Consider the following 19,129-nt stretch of genomic DNA (forward strand, 5'->3'; position numbering starts at 1 on the left):
CATTTCCACCGCAAAATCTAGGACATACACAACAGCTTCACACCACACACACCCTCCACACACAACCCCCACCCACCCAACACAAACCCACCACACACACCCCCCAACCTACTCACCACCTGGGCCCCCACCACCGACGAAAAAACTGAAAAGACAATGAACTCCATTCACTCTGGTTCCCCCTCAGACCCATGCCCCCACCAAATATACAACAAGGCCAGCCCCACCATCGCCCCTAAACTCCGAGCCATAATCAACAGCTCATTCGCAACCACCACCTTCCCTGACCTCTGGAAACACGCGGAAGTCACTGCGCTCCTAAAAAAAAACAAAGCCGACCTTGACGACCTCTCCAACTACTGCCCCATCTCCCTCCTCCCTTTCCCAGCCAAGGTCACGGGAAAACTAGTCAACTCCCGCCTATCCCACTTCCTGGAGACAAACCACACAATTGACCCCTCCCAATCTGGGTTCCGCAAGAATCACAGCACGGAAACCGCTCTCATCGATTGCACCGACGAAATCAGATCCAGAGTCGACATGGGCGAGACCGTAGTACTCATAGTCCTGGACCTCTCCGCAGCCTTTGACACTGTCTGCCACCACACACTCCGTACACGACTCCAGGACGCTGGGATCTGCCACTTAGCCCTGGACTGGCTCACCTCCTTCCTTACCGACAGAACCCAAAAAGTCAGTCTCCCACCCTTCCAATCCTCCGCCACCAAAATCACCTGCGGAGTCCCACAAGGCTCCTCCCTCAGCCCCACACTCTTTAACATCTACATGGCCCCACTAGCCAACATCCTCAAACCTAACGGCATCACCATCCTCTCATACGCTGATGACGCACAACTAATTTTTTCTCTCACCCGCAACCCCACCACCGCCAAAACCAACCTACACGCTGCACTCCTTGACACCGCTGCCTGGATGACAGCCAACCACCTTAAACTCAACTCCAACAAAACCGAAATAATCATTTTTGGTCCACACAAAAACACTTGGGACCCTTCTTGGTGGCCCACCACGTTAGGGCCCGCACCCACCCCTGCAAACCACGCACACAACCTCTGCGTCATCCTGGACCCCTCCCTCTCTATGACCCAACAAATCAACGCCCTCACCGCCTCATGTTTTAACACACTCCGCACACTGAAGAAGACATTCAAATGGATCCCCACAGAGACTAGAAAGACAGTCACCCACGCACTCATCAGCAGCAGGCTTGACTACGGCAACGCCCTCTACGCCGGCACCACACAAAAACTCAAACGCAAACTACAACGAATCCAGAACTCAGCAGCACGACTCATCCTTGACCTGCCCCGACATGAACACACCTCACCACACCTCAAATCCCTCCACTGGCTCCCCATAGACAAAAGGATCACCTTTAAGATCCTCATCCACGCACACAAATCCCTCCACAACACCGGCCCAACCTACCTCAACGAAAGAGTGACCTTCCACACTCCCACACGCCACCTCCGCTCTGCCGACCTCTCCCTCGCCACAGTCCCTCGCATCAAACACGCCACCACTGGAGGCAGATCCTTCTCCTAGCTGGCCCCCAAAGCCTGGAACTCCCTCCCTACCCACCTCCGCAAGACCCAGGACCACCGACTCTTCAGAAAAAACCTTAAAACCTGGCTTTTCGAACAATGATCTCCCTTTCTCCCTTTACCCCCTCCAGCGCCTTGAGACCCTCACGGGTAAGTAGCGCGCTCTATAAGTCTCTTTGATTGATTGATGGCTTTGTTGAGGACCCATTCTGGGTCACCTTACTCTTTGAAGCACTGAGTCATAATTTTCTGCTCAATCTGAAATATGTTTTTATCACTAGAGTTTCTCTTGGTCTGAGCCAACTCTCCATAAGGGATACTCCATTTAAGCTGGCCGGGATGACCACTCAGGTGTGAAGGAGGCTATTTCCTGCTTTAGGCTTTCTGTGCAATTTGGTGGTAACTACATTAGTCACTATACATACTTCTACCCCCAAAAAATAGGTTCTCTGCTTAAACTACAAGAAAATTCCAAATTTAAGTCATTGTTGTTGAGACATGTCACAAAACTGGTAGCATCAGGCTCACTGCCCTGCCGGATCAGAAAAGATCATCAATGAATCATACCCAGAAGATGATCTTATTCATATCTTCTCTGAACTTTTATGCGATTGACACCTGGTCCTCCCACCAGCCTAAGAGAAGATTTGTGTAGCTGGGGCGATGCAGGTGACCATCAAAGTCCCCTGCAGTTGTTTACATAAGATCTTATAAGAAATGAAGATCTTATTGGTGAGGCAAAATACCATCATCTGAAGGAGCATCTGTGTATGAGAGAAATAGCAGAGTGGTCTGGCTCTCAAAAATGATCACAGGCTTTTACACCATGCCTGTGTAGAATGTTAGTATAAAGTGCTTTGACATCCAGGGATCAGGAGAAAATCAGGCTCCCAAGAGATACCCTCAATTCTCCTGAGGAAATCATTGGTGACAGCAATATGAGAAGCTAATGCATCTGCCAAGGGGAGTAAAGAGTGGTCAGTATATGTTTATGTATTTTCTAGCAGACTACCAATAGACAACTCTAGGGCCTGCATGGGGTATTGCTAATAGATTTATGTATCTTCAGGAGAAGGTAGAGTACGGGTGTTCTGGGATGAAGATTCTTAAGAAACTGATATTCCCCAATTTCATTGAAACCCTTGTTTTTCCATGTGTTCAACTTATCCCAGAATTAAATAATGGTTTCCCTGTATTCAGCCTAATAGTCATTGTGACATCTCTTGTCACTGAGTTATCTATGTGCTTCTACTAAATATGTCTGTAGGTATGACCCCTATATTGCCACCTTTATCGATGGGACAGATTACTATATTCTTGTCTTTGGCTAGTATATCTGTGGCTCTCCTCTCAGACCAAGTGATGTTTTTCCTTGCTTTGCTCCCCCTTGACTATAATTTTCTGAGCTCAAAGACCACTTCATCATTCAATGCATTGATCATGTCAAACCATAACATGGGGTAAATTTAGATTTGGGTTTGAACTCTGTAGAAACACTTTGCTCAGAAGCTATGCCCTAGTCTTGTAACATCTGTTTAACATCGCCAATGTTGGGTTCACAATTCTGCAATTCCTCCAAAGTAGTCAGAAAATCAGCATCACCAATATTTAGTTCATGTATGTGAGGCCCTGGTCTTTGTATGTCCTTGTCTTTGAGTGCTGTGTTTAATTTAATACATTTCTTAAGTTTAAGGCATATGAAATTTGAAGGGGTCAATTCTTATGGATACAAAATCGAAATCACTAGTTGGGCAAACGGAAAGGCCAAAGCTTAGGACCCTAGCGGCAATTCCCGAATGGTCCCTGTTGGACAGGTTAATAACCGTATCTGTCCTCACTGTCCCTGTGGTTAGAGCCCTCTGCGTGTTCCATGGAGGTTGCTTTGGTTTCCTTTTTGTCTTCATTGCCTCTTCTTCTGCCTCTCCCACCTCCGCTGCAACCTCTTGAGCCCCCTCCTCGAGTTGGTGAGGGTTCGCCATTCGCCTCTTTCTCAAGAGGCAATTTGGTTGTAAAACAAATAGCATTCCTGTTTTCTGATCTCCTTGCCTACCCAGCATCTGACGTGTTATATGTATCTGTGTCAGTGGCAATGTCTCTGTCCATGTTCATCATATCCCCAGATATAGCTGCTGCATCCCCCATATTGCTCTTAGTACTGTTATAGATGTGTTCCCATGTTTTGCTAATTGTGGGGATGCCTCCTGACTGGTAATCCATTGTATCACATGCAAATATGCTCTGCTTCCGTATTTTACATAATTTTCAAGTTTGTCCAGGGGCTGTTGCATTTCACTCTTGAATTTAACAATTTGATGCGGTTCTCACTTCGTTGCAAGCCAGGTTTCAATTTCTGATATTCATTTTGAGTGCTTTCTCACGGTTTGACCATGCCTACTTAATAAGGATGGTTAGTATTGTGTTCGAACAGTTAGGTAAATTTTGCAACCTTTCATCAATCATCACGGGGTTTGGGTTTTCATACATTGGTATTGTAAAAATTCCAAGTCCTCTTGATCCTCTCCATATCCAGACGTAGGGAGGTCACCTCCCACCATTTATTCAGGTCAAGCTTGGATACTTTTTTAAGTTTCGCCATTTGTTTTAGTAATGACACATTCCCTTTATTGTTTGCACTGTTAATGCTATCTGCCGTGAACTGCTTTGGCAGCTATAGCTCTCCGCGTGTTCCTTTCTGATGCCATTGCTGCGGGCTGGAGAACTATAGAAGAATCCACAAGGTGTATAGATGTGAAGCTCCGTACGTACAATCTATACCTACTTTCCTTTCAATAGCTTTTCCCTCATTGTCAGTGTTCCCGATATTCTGTCGTTGATATTCAGATTCTGTTCCCACGCTTATGAAGTTTTGGAAATAACGTTTTCATGATGTGCTCTCTCCACTATGGACAATGTGTAAACAGTGCAATAAACAAAGGTAATTACTGTTTTACATAATAACAACTCAATAAGATAGGTGTAATTAGACATCAATGCAAAACCAGTAGTAAGGTCATAAACCAGTTGATTGATGTAACTGGAATTCTCTCCAAGTGGCAAGATAATATTTCTGATAATAAAATACATAGATTAGGGACACTGAATCTGTCTGCCTGGCTTTTATGTTATCAGTGTGCTCGGATTCAAGAAATCCTCTACTGCTCTGCTGTGATCAGAAAGAGCATGTTTGCTGAATTCATGTTACCAGGTTCTGAACTCCTCTGAGGCTTGTGTCTTGACTTTGCTACTGCCTGATCTTAACACAATTCCTTCCTGTAGCCTACAAGTACCTACACAGAGAAACAACATGTTTCATTGCCAGAATATTCCTTTCAAAATCTGAATTGTTCCGTTCGAAGCCATTCAGGAGAAATTACATGTTCTAATCCGTCATCATTCTCCGACTGTATTAAAACTACTCCCACATCACTGTCAGAAGCATTTTGTCTCAATAATGAAATTCATAGTCAGATTTGGATGGTTAAAATAGGTGGTTAAGTAAAAGCCTCCTTAAGTTTACAGACGACATGCATTATATGCTGCACCATCTAACTGCAGATTACTCACCTCAGAATGCAGACTGAGTACCAGGCTGGATCTGGAGAATTTTGTACCAGTGCTCTTGCAAACAAATAGGTGGTGTTGTGTGGCTCTGCGCCAACTTGAATCTGCCTCTGAAGTGATGTGTATAAGAGTCACCCCTGCACACTGACATCAGTTTCTTGCCTCTTTCTCTTTCTGCAGCCTCTGACACAGAGTGTGAACAATTGTTGTCAACATTTGCCAATCACAAACTTGGGACCTTTTTATAGGTTAAAAAAGGCCACACCACAAAAAGGCGAAGTGAAAGGGGAGTGAGGAATTTTTTGTGAGATAAAGTATCCACCAGAAAGATCTATACTGAAGTTAAACAACTTGTTCTTATAATGAATACTCCTAATCAAGATTCCTGACCTTAAAATAAATATTAAAGGAGTACCTCCCACAGGCGGAGTGTCTTTGGAATGGCCTCAAACGAAATGTCTTGCAGATCCGAGCGGGTGAAGTGTCCTTCCTGCTGGACCTAGACCTTAATGCAATGGCACTTCCTGAACAATTGCATAAGAGCTTACCATGCAGCCTGACAGAGATTAAGACCAGGCACCTGCCACACCAAAACAGTAGTAGTGGCCTTGGTTCTCAGACCTTTTGGGGGTTGTTTCTTGGCTAGCTTCTATCGGATCTTGATGCAGAGCACATCCCATCTTGACCGAGTTCTCTTCAGCTCAGCCTTCTCTTTCTTTCATCCAGAAACCCCCACAAAGAGTTGAACATCAACTAGATGGTCTTGGTATGATCAATGTAAATATTAAAGCCCTTTTGGGGCCCAATTTATGGACCCTCTCCTCCTCTTACTTGGACTTACCCACATCATTTTTTGAGTATGAAGAGGAGAGATTGCAGGAATGCCGCATGACTGCAACCAGAACCGCAACTTTGAGTGGGATATAGCCTTCTTGAAGACTGTGCCTTCATCTTGTGCTCAGTGACATACAGCTTCACCTCCCCGTCTGAAATTGCCCTTGGGTGCTTTAGGGAGCATTTATCACATGACTTTGAGTCACGGCCAGTGCCCACACACCAAAGGCACACCTACTCATAGCCCCTGACTAGCAACCTCTTCCTGCAGTCCAACCATAACTTGAATTCTTTAGTTCTCAGTGCGATATTTTTTCCTAGCACACTGCTCAAAAGTCAGTTAGGAGTTGTTCGAAAGCTGACAGAGTGGGACAGACATCCTGATCTGCCTCATGAGGCACTAAAGGACTATAACTAATGTCAATACTCAGGAGTGGCGCTTGCATGTCACTCTGCTCTATCACTTCCAGGGCATTATAGAGTCCGTACAGAGCTGTAGTACAAGCAAACAGTAGCATACAGTATGCAGACATTCATGCACAGAATGCACACGCGTGCAGTCAGCCGAAAACACATACATCTACTCATTTGCATATATACTCCATGCACAGAGACAGAGATACAGGCACCCACGTGCAATGTCCATCATTCACCCACCACAGCAAGGAACAAAGAGCAGTGTGCATCTGGGGGCCTGTACACAGAGTGATGCACTACATAAGCCATAATATGACATGCATAGAGGGTCACAGGGAGTTCAACAGGAAATCACAAGGTGCTAGGCAACAGGGACACAAGATAGCTTACACCCAGGGTCAGCCTGGCCTAGAGAGCAATCAGGCAGTGCCAGATGGGGTGGTCTCACAGATCATTTTGTGGACCAGTTATTTAGCAGTTTGTGGGCCTGTTTTATGGCCAGGTGGGTCAGTCTTTACTGATGATTTCTCTGATTAAACATTGCCTGCAGCATACACAAATGCATGCAGTGTTCTACACAGTTGGAAACTGAGGTCTCTATTTGGCAGAGGTATGCCCCTTGTCCAAGTAGGGACCACAATCCTAGTCAGGGTAAGTAAGATACACACTTTAAATTAATCAGTGCTCACCCTCTGGTAGCTTGGCACAGAGCAGTCGGGCTTAATGTAAGAGGGAATGTGTGAAGTATTTGTACAACATATAATTATAGGGACACAGTGAAAACACCACAAAAAGACTCCACACCAGTGTAAGAAAAAAAGTATCTTTATCTGGAAGAAGCACAGTCAAAGTGGCAAAATCCAATCAATAGTTCTCAAATGATACTTAATTAAGGTAGGTATGCAACCATAGTGCTTTAGAGCATATGTGCTTCTCTTAGGTTTATTATGGTAATTTTAGTCCAATACATCAATATCTGTCAGGGGTTGGGGAAGCGGGGCTGTTCCAGTAGGGAAATTGTAAGAATGACAAACGATGTTTCAAAGGCTCTTCCAGCCGACTGTGACACCCTTAACAGCAGCAAGAACCAGAAAATCCCATAGTACCTGAGTTCCCCATGGAGCAACAAGAGTATTGGTATCTTGGGGTGAGTCAGGCCCCCCATGGCATTCTCCCTGAGCTGAGAGGTGGCCTGACCAGCTGGTGAACCGAAGGAAGGCAGGCCCGGGGGCCTAAGCGAGACTCTGAATCCTGATGCAACAATTTCATTCCCAGCTGGCCCACTCTCCTTAGCGTGGCTTTGGCGGACACTCCATCCCAAAGGGAATCTCTGGATGCTACGGCGAAGCTGGGGGTCCACACACAAAGGTTTTTGCTGGCACTGTGGCATCTACTCACATGCAGATTGGGCGATTGTGATTGGTGATGAGCATGGGCTATTGTAGTTGGTCATTGGAGGTAAAACAGCAGATGGTGGACTCTGTGCAATCTGCATCATACATCCACATTTGTGGAGTGTAATACTTGATTTGGTGAAAATTAAGTCTTTGATGGCTCTGAGACTTCGACAGTGGGAGTCAAGCAAACAAGTGCTTGGAGTTCTTGGGTAGCAAAAAGGTTGTAGAGGGCAGTTTCAGTCCTCCCTCACAGTCAGAGGAAATAGGCAGCAGGCCAACACAGAACAGCAAGTTGCTGAGTGGTGGTCCATCCTGGCAGCACAGCAATGAGCAGGCAGCATGCCAACACAGCAAAGTCAGTAGCAAAGTGGCAGTCCCTCCTGGCAGCACAGCTCCTCTTCTTGGCAGAGTTTCCTCAGGACCCAAAAGTGAACCGATCGGGTGGGGTTTGGGGTCCAGTACTTATACAAAAAGTTTTCTCAAGTGGGGAAGTCTCTTGAAGGTCACAAGGTCCCTTCCTTGGCTCCAGACACTCTACAAGGGGATATGCTGCCCTTTGTGTGAGAAGAGGCACAGCTCTATTCATGTCTAGGTGTCAGCTCATCCCTCTCATCTAGCTCAGGAAGACCCGTCAGCTAGGTGATGGGCCATCAGGATGCAAATGTCACACCCAAGCTCCCTTTGTGTGTGACTGTCTAGAATGAATGCACAAAGCTCAGTTGTCATCTACCCAGACATGTATTCAGAGACAGACAGAGGCACAGAATGGTTAAATTAAGAAAATGCCAACTTTCTTAAAGTAGCATTTTCAGAAGCAATATAATATCTGAATTTACCATAAGCTGTGATTTTAAATTGTGAACACAGAGACACCAAGCTCCATATTCCTATCTTTTCTCAATTGTAAGTTTCACTAAAAGGTAACCCCAATCTTAAAACCTATGGGAAAGACAGGCCTTCCAGTAGTGAAAAATGAATTGAACAGGTTTTCACTATCTGAACATTTTAAACTTAAAAATACATGTCCAACTTTTTAAATACACTGCACCCTTACCTTGGGGCTGATTAAAGCCTACCTTAGTGTGGCTTATATGTAATAAAAAGGCAGGTTCGGGCCTGGCCAAAACAGCAGTTTAAAACTGCACACACAGGCTCTGCAGTGGCGGGCCTGAGATATGTTTGCAAAGCTACTGTAGTGGGTGGCACAATCAGTGCTGCATGCACACTAGTAGCTTACAGGCCCCAGGCACCTATAGTGCACTTTCCTAGGATCTTACAAGTAAATTAAATGTGCCAATTGTGGATAAGCCAATGTTACCATGTTTTAGAATACAGAGCATATACACGTCAGCACTGGTCAGCAGTGGTAAAGTGCCCAGAATCCTAAAAGCCAGCAAAAATGAAGTCAACAACAGGAGGTCGGAGGGCAAAAAGTTAGGACAAGCCACGCCAAGGATGCTAGATCTAACACACACTGTACAAAACACCCATGCAGCATGCCATTATAAGTACAAAACTGGCCTGATTTGCAAATGTGGGGCATGTTTTTAACTATCTGGTACACTAAAAGGAGCAACTTTTATTTCGGTGCCTGAGCCTATTTTTTGTCCATGTCCGACCATGCTTCCAGCAAAGGAACACATTGTGATTTGCACTAGGGCCATATATTACAATCTTCAGAATAGAGTCACAGAGATATGCACACTACAAACTAGCTATTTACAAAACAACAAATGCCAGCTGCATATGCACTCATCATCTCCAGAACCAACACTGATATCACCATCCTTTCCGGCGTATATTGTGTCACTCCTAAATTCAATTCCTCAATCCACTGCATAATTAGTCACAGGAAATGGAATGTTTGACCACATCATACCTACTTTAAAGGACCCCCAGCTTTGTTTCCTCAGACTGAAAGCCCTTCACCTATGCATACCAAGCTATTTATATGACCTGACAATTTCTGGGGGTGTCAAACATTCTGAAGCAAGTACTGCTTCAGTCTTGAGTATCCAAGATTCAGATCTATGCTAGTCAGACACACCCTTTCTGGTTCAGCACCCACCTAATGGAACATTCTACTGACCAAACTATGGATGGTTCCTGACACCCTTCATGTTCAGAAGAAATATTAGCAACAATTGGTTTGAATCTGACACTCCTTTCGAGGGTGTCTGGCTTTAACTTCGTGCTCATCTGCTGGTTTACCATTTCCTTACCTCCTCTTTTTGTGGCCCCTTTCTCCTCTGCAAATCTCTTGTCTGTCATGACATCTCTGTGCATTTCCCCCTTCCTCGTCATATTCCCCTTCTCCTTATTGATCCATATACTTGTCACTTTCCTTCTCTTCCTCTCCTCCTTCCTCCCTTTTCTTCTCCACTTTATTTGTTGCCTAAATTGAATAGTTTTTTGCAAATATATCTTGTATATGTGTTAAGTGCAGTTCTCTGTAAAGCTCTTGAATACCTTCTGGTCCAGCATTGCTAAACAAAAATATACAAATAAATAACAGAGTGCTAACAATAAATAAATAAATAAATAACAGAGTGCTAACCAATAGAGAAGCACAATGTGATGTTGCCCAGCAAAGCACTGGACGAGTTGCCTTAGGGAAACACTGGATGATGTGTCTCAAAGGTGCCTTGTCATTTCTGCATATGGTGGACCAGACGTTGTGTGTGAGATGGGTTTTGTGCATCCAAGAGGTGAAGTATAGTTCATAGTCACAGTTGTGTTTGCTATGGAATATTAGAACATTGGAATGCTGGGGGCTCCATTGAAAACAATGGAGTGCTGCGGGCTTTTACAGGCCGGTAAAAGCCCGCAGCGCCAACATTCCAATGTTCGCTTTGTTCACAGCAACAGCTGTGAACAAAGCCTCACGGAGCCCGAGGGGATTTAAATCCCCTCGGGCTCCGTGAACATTTTTTTTTTTAAATAGAACATTCTGCCCTGTGTGGCAGAATGTTCTAATAGCCTTAGAACCCGCCGTAGCGGGCTCTACCGGCTATTAAAGTCCCTCTCCCTTGTTAAATGCCCTCGCCTTCGGCTCGGGCATTTAACGCGGGGAGCGGGCCTTTAATAGCCGGTAGAGCCCGCTACGGCGGGTTCTAAGGCTATAGGAGAACACAGGGTGATGCATAATTAAGGCACACATTTTGGTGCAGCAATGGGTACCACGTCACTAAAATAAGGGGTAATAGTAATGTCCAATAGGTGAGGGCAGAGTGGTGTCAATAATATATCATATAATTATATTTCAGACATGAGTACCACATCCAGTACTGTTTTCCTTTTCACTGTGGTTTATGTACAATTGTTTTAAAGTTAAGGCTACAATGCACTAGAAATGAACTGGTATAGATACTCACACTTGGAATGCGAGAACTCACAACATTGTGTACGATGGGGTAGCACATATTCTGTCTTTTTAGTGCATTTGAGTGATTTTAAAAGTTATTTGCCAGTATAAGCTATTTGGGCATATTGGACAGCGTGGAATTTGTCTGTGCAATTTTCCGTTGCCATGTCACCTGAGGATTGCTATATTTTATTGTTCATCTATAATTACTTTATACCTGTACAGTCTGATAAAATACATAATTCCGTATGCCCATGCTTTGGCTCCAAATTAGAAAGTGAATTTCTAGTTTGCCAATACAGCAAGTTCTCTTCAAATTGATCCAGCTTTTTTAAATTACTGTCTCATCCTCAAGTCATGGCAGAAGGGTGCCAGTGTACACACAAAACATGAGTTCGGTGTGTGCGATGATAATGTGTTGCCTTATTTCTGCTTTCAAAGGAAATAACATGTTAGTATACTCTACCTTCCAATGTGTTCAGTGCCCAGTGTTTGCAATCCCTGTCGGTAAAATGTGTTGGAATGCAAAAATAAAACCCCGAGTCATCTCGAAATTGATATTTACTTCGGTCAGGAATTTCAGTGATACATGTGTCAGCTTGATCACAAAATTGTTTTATTTAAGGCAGCTCCAGTTGTAAAACAAAAAAAAACAAAAAAACGTTCATATTTAAATGGTGCTGCGGCTAGGCTCTACATGAAATGCGTGCAATTTTGATACCTCTTTTCCTGCTCATATTGCACTACCCAGTGGCAAAAATAGTGGTTTGCCTGAATTGTAATGTTTACTTTTATCTACCTCCCTCTAATCAAGGATTTCCCTGTTGTACAGAATGTGGAGACACTGTATACAGACTGGTATTTGCAAGGTACTGTTATGTGAGTTATTAGAAATCATCTGGTGAAGCTTTGTGAATTTCAGAGCTTTGTCAACTTTTAATAACTTCAACTGTGGACCATATTTCTCCCAAAAACGTTTCGTATTAGTTTTCCTGCAAATATTTTTTTTGTAAGAAACGTTTCATGCATAAACTGGTTCTGCAGGTCTTTTGTCAGGGAAACACAATTTTTTGTGAGTGCTTCACAAGATTTTATAGTTATTCCACACTGAATAGGTTACCAAGTATAGATGTTTTGAAAATGAATACTGAAGTTGGCAAACTTATTCTTGTTCGATTTCGCAAATACCTATTTTTCTTTCATCCAAGACTAAGAGATCACTCTTATTTCAGTGAAAACAAACAAATTGAAATAAGTTTCTGCACGTACAGAATGATTATGCTTATTTGAGACAGAAAGCATAGCACACAAACTGTATTTTTTTTAGGGCTTGTTGTTTATGCTACTGAAGGGTACTTACTTCAGGAAGGTTATCAAAAGCTGTGGGCCACTTTAGTGTTACCTTATTACTCTTCGTTCATCTGGATACAGTGGTTCTACTTTTTGATGTAACTCCCTATGCACAAACCTCTAGGGATAAACATGGATACCTTCTTCTTTAGAGAGTGAATGTGCAGCAATTTTATAGAACAATACGATATATTGAAAACAGTAACTGTGTCTTGTAAATATAAAGAAAAGAAGATTGATAAACAGCTTCTAAGATCTAATTAAACGTTTATAGATGTAGGGAAGATAATAGCAGTGCAGTAAAGAAATTCCTAGAAACTCTCACTAACCCAGTACTAATAGAGGATGATAAAAAAATGGTAGGACATTTCCTATGCTGATTTCAGGTATTCCAATAAAGGAATACAGGGTCCGAAAACTCTTGAGATTGACCGATTTCGGGAAATGTTCATAAGAATTTTAGGGGATAAGTTTTCCGTTTTTGACCAGTGTGTATAACCTCAGTATCTCATAGAGAATTTTTCAGAGATACATGGTAACCTGTCTAGCACAGTTATAGAAAGCACTGTAAAGGATTGACAGCTTTGTTGTAGTTGTAAACTAATATTCATCCTGACAATTGAGGTAAAATTGTGTGTTAAACAGTAAGACTTGAGAAGGAAGGTCTCATTTCTAAAGATCAGTTATGTTTTTATCATCAGCGAGAAGAAAGTACCAGGTAATTCTCAGACTGTAATGCTATTGAAAGGCATCAGTGGTGGTCACAATTGACACTAAGAAGACCTTTATCCATAAGAAAAGTGTACTAATTGGTATTGTTTTAAAGAGGGTGTGCTTTGGTCAGTCATTCAAATTGAAGGGGTAAAGTGAATTAGAATGATATTGTTTCAGCGGGCCTCAAAATGAAGACAGAGATTAAGTACTGGTGTCTTTCCAAACCCATGAATGTGCAGTATTGTTCAGAACAACCAGCAATATCTCTTAGGAGTTGAGTGGAAGTTTGTTGGATTCAACTTTGTGGGGAACAGGTCAAAGTACAGTTGCATCCAAACAATGTGCTTCTTGTCTCAGGTCTGGATTGATCTATTGTGGTTACTTTGGAGATTATTAATTAGTTTGGCATTAATACTGGTTATGTTCATAACTGTGATACAATGGTGGCTTTAGGCATATCTTGGTATTGGCAGAGAATGGAGGGGATACAGAAGCCTTTTGCATGAACAAATGATCATATAATGCATATTTGGATATGCTTTACATAAGAGAGTGCAACCAGTATGAAGTTACAGGATCCTTTATTAAGTAATAAGGGAGAAAGTAGTTGGAAAGATGCTTCTGCCTGCATTTTTCTATGAATCATATTCTGAATACGATAATGAAGATTCCAAAAATATGCATGTGTCATGTTACAGTAACTAACTCATCATCTAGATATGTTTCAATTTTTAAAAGATAATGAAGTAAAAATATACATGGAAAGATTGCAGAGTCCAGCAATATTACGAGTGTATTTTTTTTTTTTTGCAACTAGATAGATGACCTTTTGAGAGGTGGATAGAGGTTTTTCAGCAAAGATACTGATGAATAGATTAGTTTACACTAATATTGTAATGAAGGCATTTTACTTGGACAGTTGAAGGCCTAAATGCCCTGTATGCAAATGACATTGGTGACTTGGAACGTGAGTACAAAAAGTAGAAATTAGAGGAAATGTTTTGCCCCATGTGGGTAATTCTAGGCTAAGTGAGAAACAAAACAATGATTTAGAGCATTGGAGGTGGCAATGGTATTATTTTTTTAATTCATGATTTATTGAAGAAAGGTAGATTGTGGTCATTAGACAGTTTGTAAGCTCTGGGGTATATATATATATATATATATCTCAGAACTGTCTAATTGCATCTAACTAAGGAACGTTTGAGTATGAATAACGTAAGGGTTGTTGTTGAACAGATCTTTAGATCCACATTTCAGCTAGGGAAATAATTAAAAACATAGGATGTGGTCATGTCTATACAACAATACAGAATCATGATACACACAATATGTACTCTAGTATATTTTAAAAGTTAATTTCTCACGCCTGAAACTTATGCTATGCATATGCTTTTAGTATAATGTGCTACTTCCATGAACCTTTTACAACGAAATATAAAGTACATTGTGATACAAGAAACCATGTCATTGGAAATGCACTCAAACATTATTGCATTGGAAGATATATCATGACCACTTATTTGATAATCATTTTACAGTTTCCTTATTGAATTGTCCCTTATTTGCTGATCCTAATTATTGACATCACGTATCTTGAACTGGGACATTTTCATTTTCATTTATAAATAATATGAGTTATTTCTCTAATATTTATTATTAGTTTTATATAGTGAGGAATGGACTAAAAAGTAACAGAGCGTTGAACATGCAATTAGGTGATAAGGGACATAGTACAAAATGGCAGGTAGAGCTTGAGGTAAATATAATATCTTACATTGCATTATGTTACCACTGCAGAAAATAATTGATGTTATGTTAATTATGTGTGTTGATTACAGTTATCTCCAAAGCAACTAAGGACCTTAACAAGAGGAACTGATGTTAGAAATACACACTGTGCTGAATTGTGATACTGGTGATTATGCCTAAATGTTTAGTAGGCCTAGTGACCAGCAGTAACATTTTTATTGATGGATTGTGTGACAGATGACTGGAAAACAATGTACAACGAGCCACTCAGTCCACATAGCTATGCAGTTTCCAAAATTGGACCTATCTTGCTCAAGCAGGAGTTCTCAAATGTGGCATACAAATGAATTCTTATTCAGTCGTTTAATTGGAGTTTAAAGTTGGGAAAACCAAATGCTTTTCATTTGCTAGTAAATTGATTTACTCACACACAATTTAACCTGTAAATTATGATGTACACTGTTAGATTTGATTTTTATTTTACATGTTTAGCTTTATGAATGTAACTAATAATAGTACAATATATGTATTGCTCTGAGTGCTAATATTTTTTAACAATGTGCACATGAATAATCAAATGTAATCTATTGAAACATTATGGAATTTCATAACACATGTATTTTCCTAAACTGACAGGAATTTCTTGATACTTTCATTAATGAACCTATGCTATTGTTTCACAGGCATTGATTCTAGTTAACAATAAGATTACAAAAATCAGCCCTGCTGCTTTTACTCCACTGACAAAACTAGAGCGATTGTACCTCTCCAAGAACAAACTGAAGGAACTGCCATTGAACATGCCTAAATCCCTTCAAGAGTTTCGTGTCCACGAAAATGAGGTTTCTAAAGTTAAAAAGGCTGTGTTTGATGGCTTGGACCACATGATTGTTATGGGTAGGTAGCCACATAATTCAATTATTGTTACAGTAAACTTGTGTAATAGGTATAGCATTCAATGAGGTTAAAATCTATATGTGCTGCATGTTCGCTCTCCAATTTGGTTCAATAGAAAGTTTCTATTAATTAATTGCAATAGAGCTGATTTGATGGGCACAGTGTATCATGAGAAATGAGTAATCTGTGAGTGCATTCTGTCTGTATGCAACTAGCACACTAGTATTTTTATATTTCTTACTTGCATATTTAAAGATGTGTTGTTTGTATTGAAACTGGTTATTAAATGACCATGATAGAATGTCATCATCAGCTCATTTGATATGTGAGGAAGTTGTAATGATAATTACATGTTTGATAATGTTACAATCACAATGATTGATTTTAAATAAATAAATAAATAAAAACCTACAAGGTTTTCCTACAGAAAATAACAGCTGAAATAAAAAAATATTTAAATTGAGGTGAAAAAACAGCCATTTCTCTCCACGTTTTATTGGGGTGACTTGTGGAGCTCTCACCAGGTTCTGTTACCCAGAATCCTTTGCAAACCTCAGACTTTGGCAAAGAAAAACACTTTTCCCCAAATTTCGGTGATAGAAAGTTTAGGAATCTAACAGGAGCCACAAATTTCCTTCCTCCCAGCATTTCCCCAAGTCTCCCGATAAAAATGGTACCTTCCTCGTGAGGGTAGGCCTAGTGCTCGAGACAGGAAATGCCCCAATACATGACATGGACACTTCACATTTTCCCAAAGAAAACGGACCTGTTTTTTTGCAAAGTGTCTAGCTGTGTATTTTGGCCTTTAGCTCAGCTGGCACCTAGGCAAACCTACCAAACCTGTGTATTTTGAAAACTAAACACCTAGGGGAATCCAGGTTGGGGGGACTTGTGGGGCCCTCACCAGGTTCTGGCACCGAGAACCCTTTGCAAACCTCAAACTTTGGCAAAAAAAACACATTTTCCTCACATGTCGCTGATAGAAAGTTCTGGAATCTGAGGGGAGCCACAAACTTCCTTCCACCCAACATTACCCTAAGTCTCCCGATAAAAATGGTACCTCACTTGTGTTGGTAGGTCTAATTCCCGAGACAGTAAATGCCCCAAAATACAACATGGACACATCACATTTTTCCAATGCAAACTGATGTGTTTTTTGGAAAGTGCCTAGCTGTGGATTTTAGCCTCTAGCTCAGCCGGCACCTTGGGAAACCTAGCACACCTATATATATATTTTTTTAACTAGACCCATAGGGGAATTCAGAATGTGGTGACTTGTGGGGCTTTCACCAGGATCTGGCACACAGAATCCATTGCAAACCTGAAAATCTGGCAAAAAAACACTTTTTCAGCATATTTCGGTGATGGAAAATTCTGAAATCTGAGGAGAGCAACAAACTTCCTTCCACCCTGCATTCCCATAAGTCTCCCGATAAAAATGGTACCTCACTTGTGTGGGTAGGCCTACTACCCATGAAAGGAAATGCCCCTAAACGCAACATGGATATATCACATTTTTACATTGAAAACTGATGTATTTTTTGAAAAGTGCCTAGCTGTGGATTTAGGGCTGTAGCTCAGCAGGCACTTAGGGAAACCTACCAAACCCACACATTTTTCAAAACTAGACACCTAGGAGAACCCATGTTGGGGTGACTTGTGAGGCTCTCACCAGGATCTGGCACCCAGAATCCTTTGCAAACCTCAAAATTTGGCAAAAACAACACCTTTTCCTCATATTTCGGTGATGGAAAGTTCTGGAATCTGAGGGGAGATGCAAACTTCCTTCCACCCAACATTCCCCTAAGTCTCCCGATAAAAATGGTACCTCACTTGTGTGGGTAGACCTAGTGCCCGAGACAGGAATGGATCACAGAAGGGTCAATGGTAGTCCTTGCATGAGGGCTACTGTTAATCCTGGAGTGATCTATTCCTGACGCAGGCACTAGGCACAGGCACACAAGTGGGGTTGTGTTTTTACCAAGATAACTGGGAAAACATTGAGTGGTAGGAATTTTGTGGATCCCTGCACATTTCTGTAGTTTCTGTGATGAAAAAGCAAGGGAAAATAGTGTTTGTAATCAATGTTGCACTTTTGCAGGGTATTCTGGGTAAGAAAACTTTGTGAAATCCAAACACACCACACTTCCATGGACTGCCCTGGGTGTCTAGTTTTCAGAAATGTCTGGGTTTGGTAGGTTTCCCTATATGGCTTCCGAGGCCCAGGACCAAATACTCAGGTAACTGTCCCACAAAACCAGGACGTTTTGGGTTCTTCCCTCTTGTGGTCACTTGCCAACCCACTAAATGGAGGCAAAGCTTTTCTCTGGAAACTTAGTGGAACGCTGGATGGTAGAAAATATGTGCCTGCCTGCAGATTCTGGGACTTCCCCTCACTGAAATGCAAGGCAAAAGTGCTTTTAAGCAATGTTTGTGATTTCAAGGGGATTCTGGGTGAAGGAAAACTGGTGGGAGCCACATAAGTCCTGCACGCTTGGACTACCCTGGTAGTAGTATGTTAAAGTTAATCCACCACTCACAAAAGTTGGTTTTAGCACCTGCAGAAATTATGGTTTCAAACATGAATACTTATCAAAGTATCTGTAAATTGAAATCAAGCCATCTGAAGGTGGGCCATAAAGCCACGTCCAGTCACCAACCTCTTTATGGTCCATTCACGCACAACAAACAACCCTTTCATACTGCTGCTCATGGGCCCAATCCAACCAATCATTGCACTCACATTACCTTACTGCTGCCAGACAAGGGCCCATCACACTCATATGCCACAGGACGGAATACGTTTTGACTACATTTTACCACCTGTCAAGTAACCGCCTCCTTCTTCCTGAACATTACCGAAGGCATGCGTAACAAACCTTTACTAATGACTCCCATGACAGCCACCCGAGGCTCAGGAAGACATGTTTTTCATGTGCCTTTAGCGCACTCACTGTGCTAAATTCAACTCCTTCCAGTTTGTGGATGCAAGTTGGGGGTGTATGAGTATGCCGTACAAAGCGATTCCTCAAACTGAGTAAGCATATATACCTTTAAAATGAAGGCAGAATTCTCACAATGTTCCCTGAAGAGAAGGTCATAGACTATGAAAAAGGGTAGTATTTGGCACACTGGAGAGTCCGTGAGAACATAGCATATGTCCCAGTCAACATTATGTGCAGTACTGTGACTGTAATGCACTTATCATACAGCAAATTGAACATCTATCTAGTTCTGATTGAGGATGAACATGAAAAGCAGGTCAAACACTGACCCAT

At 41.9% G+C, this 19,129-nt stretch overlaps 1 protein-coding gene across 1 annotated transcript in view; it reads left to right on the forward strand.

The window, feature by feature from the left end:
* The window catches only part of DCN (decorin), a 197,189-nt gene that overhangs the window by 80,277 nt on the left and 97,783 nt on the right, over positions 1-19,129 (forward strand). The window contains exon 4 of the mRNA XM_069228797.1: positions 15,638-15,851. Within this exon, the coding sequence (XP_069084898.1) occupies positions 15,638-15,851 (214 nt within the window). The remainder of the gene's footprint in view (positions 1-15,637; positions 15,852-19,129) is intronic.

This window comes from Pleurodeles waltl, chromosome 4_1 (assembly GCF_031143425.1).
Source record: "Pleurodeles waltl isolate 20211129_DDA chromosome 4_1, aPleWal1.hap1.20221129, whole genome shotgun sequence".
NCBI lineage: Eukaryota > Metazoa > Chordata > Amphibia > Caudata > Salamandridae > Pleurodeles > Pleurodeles waltl.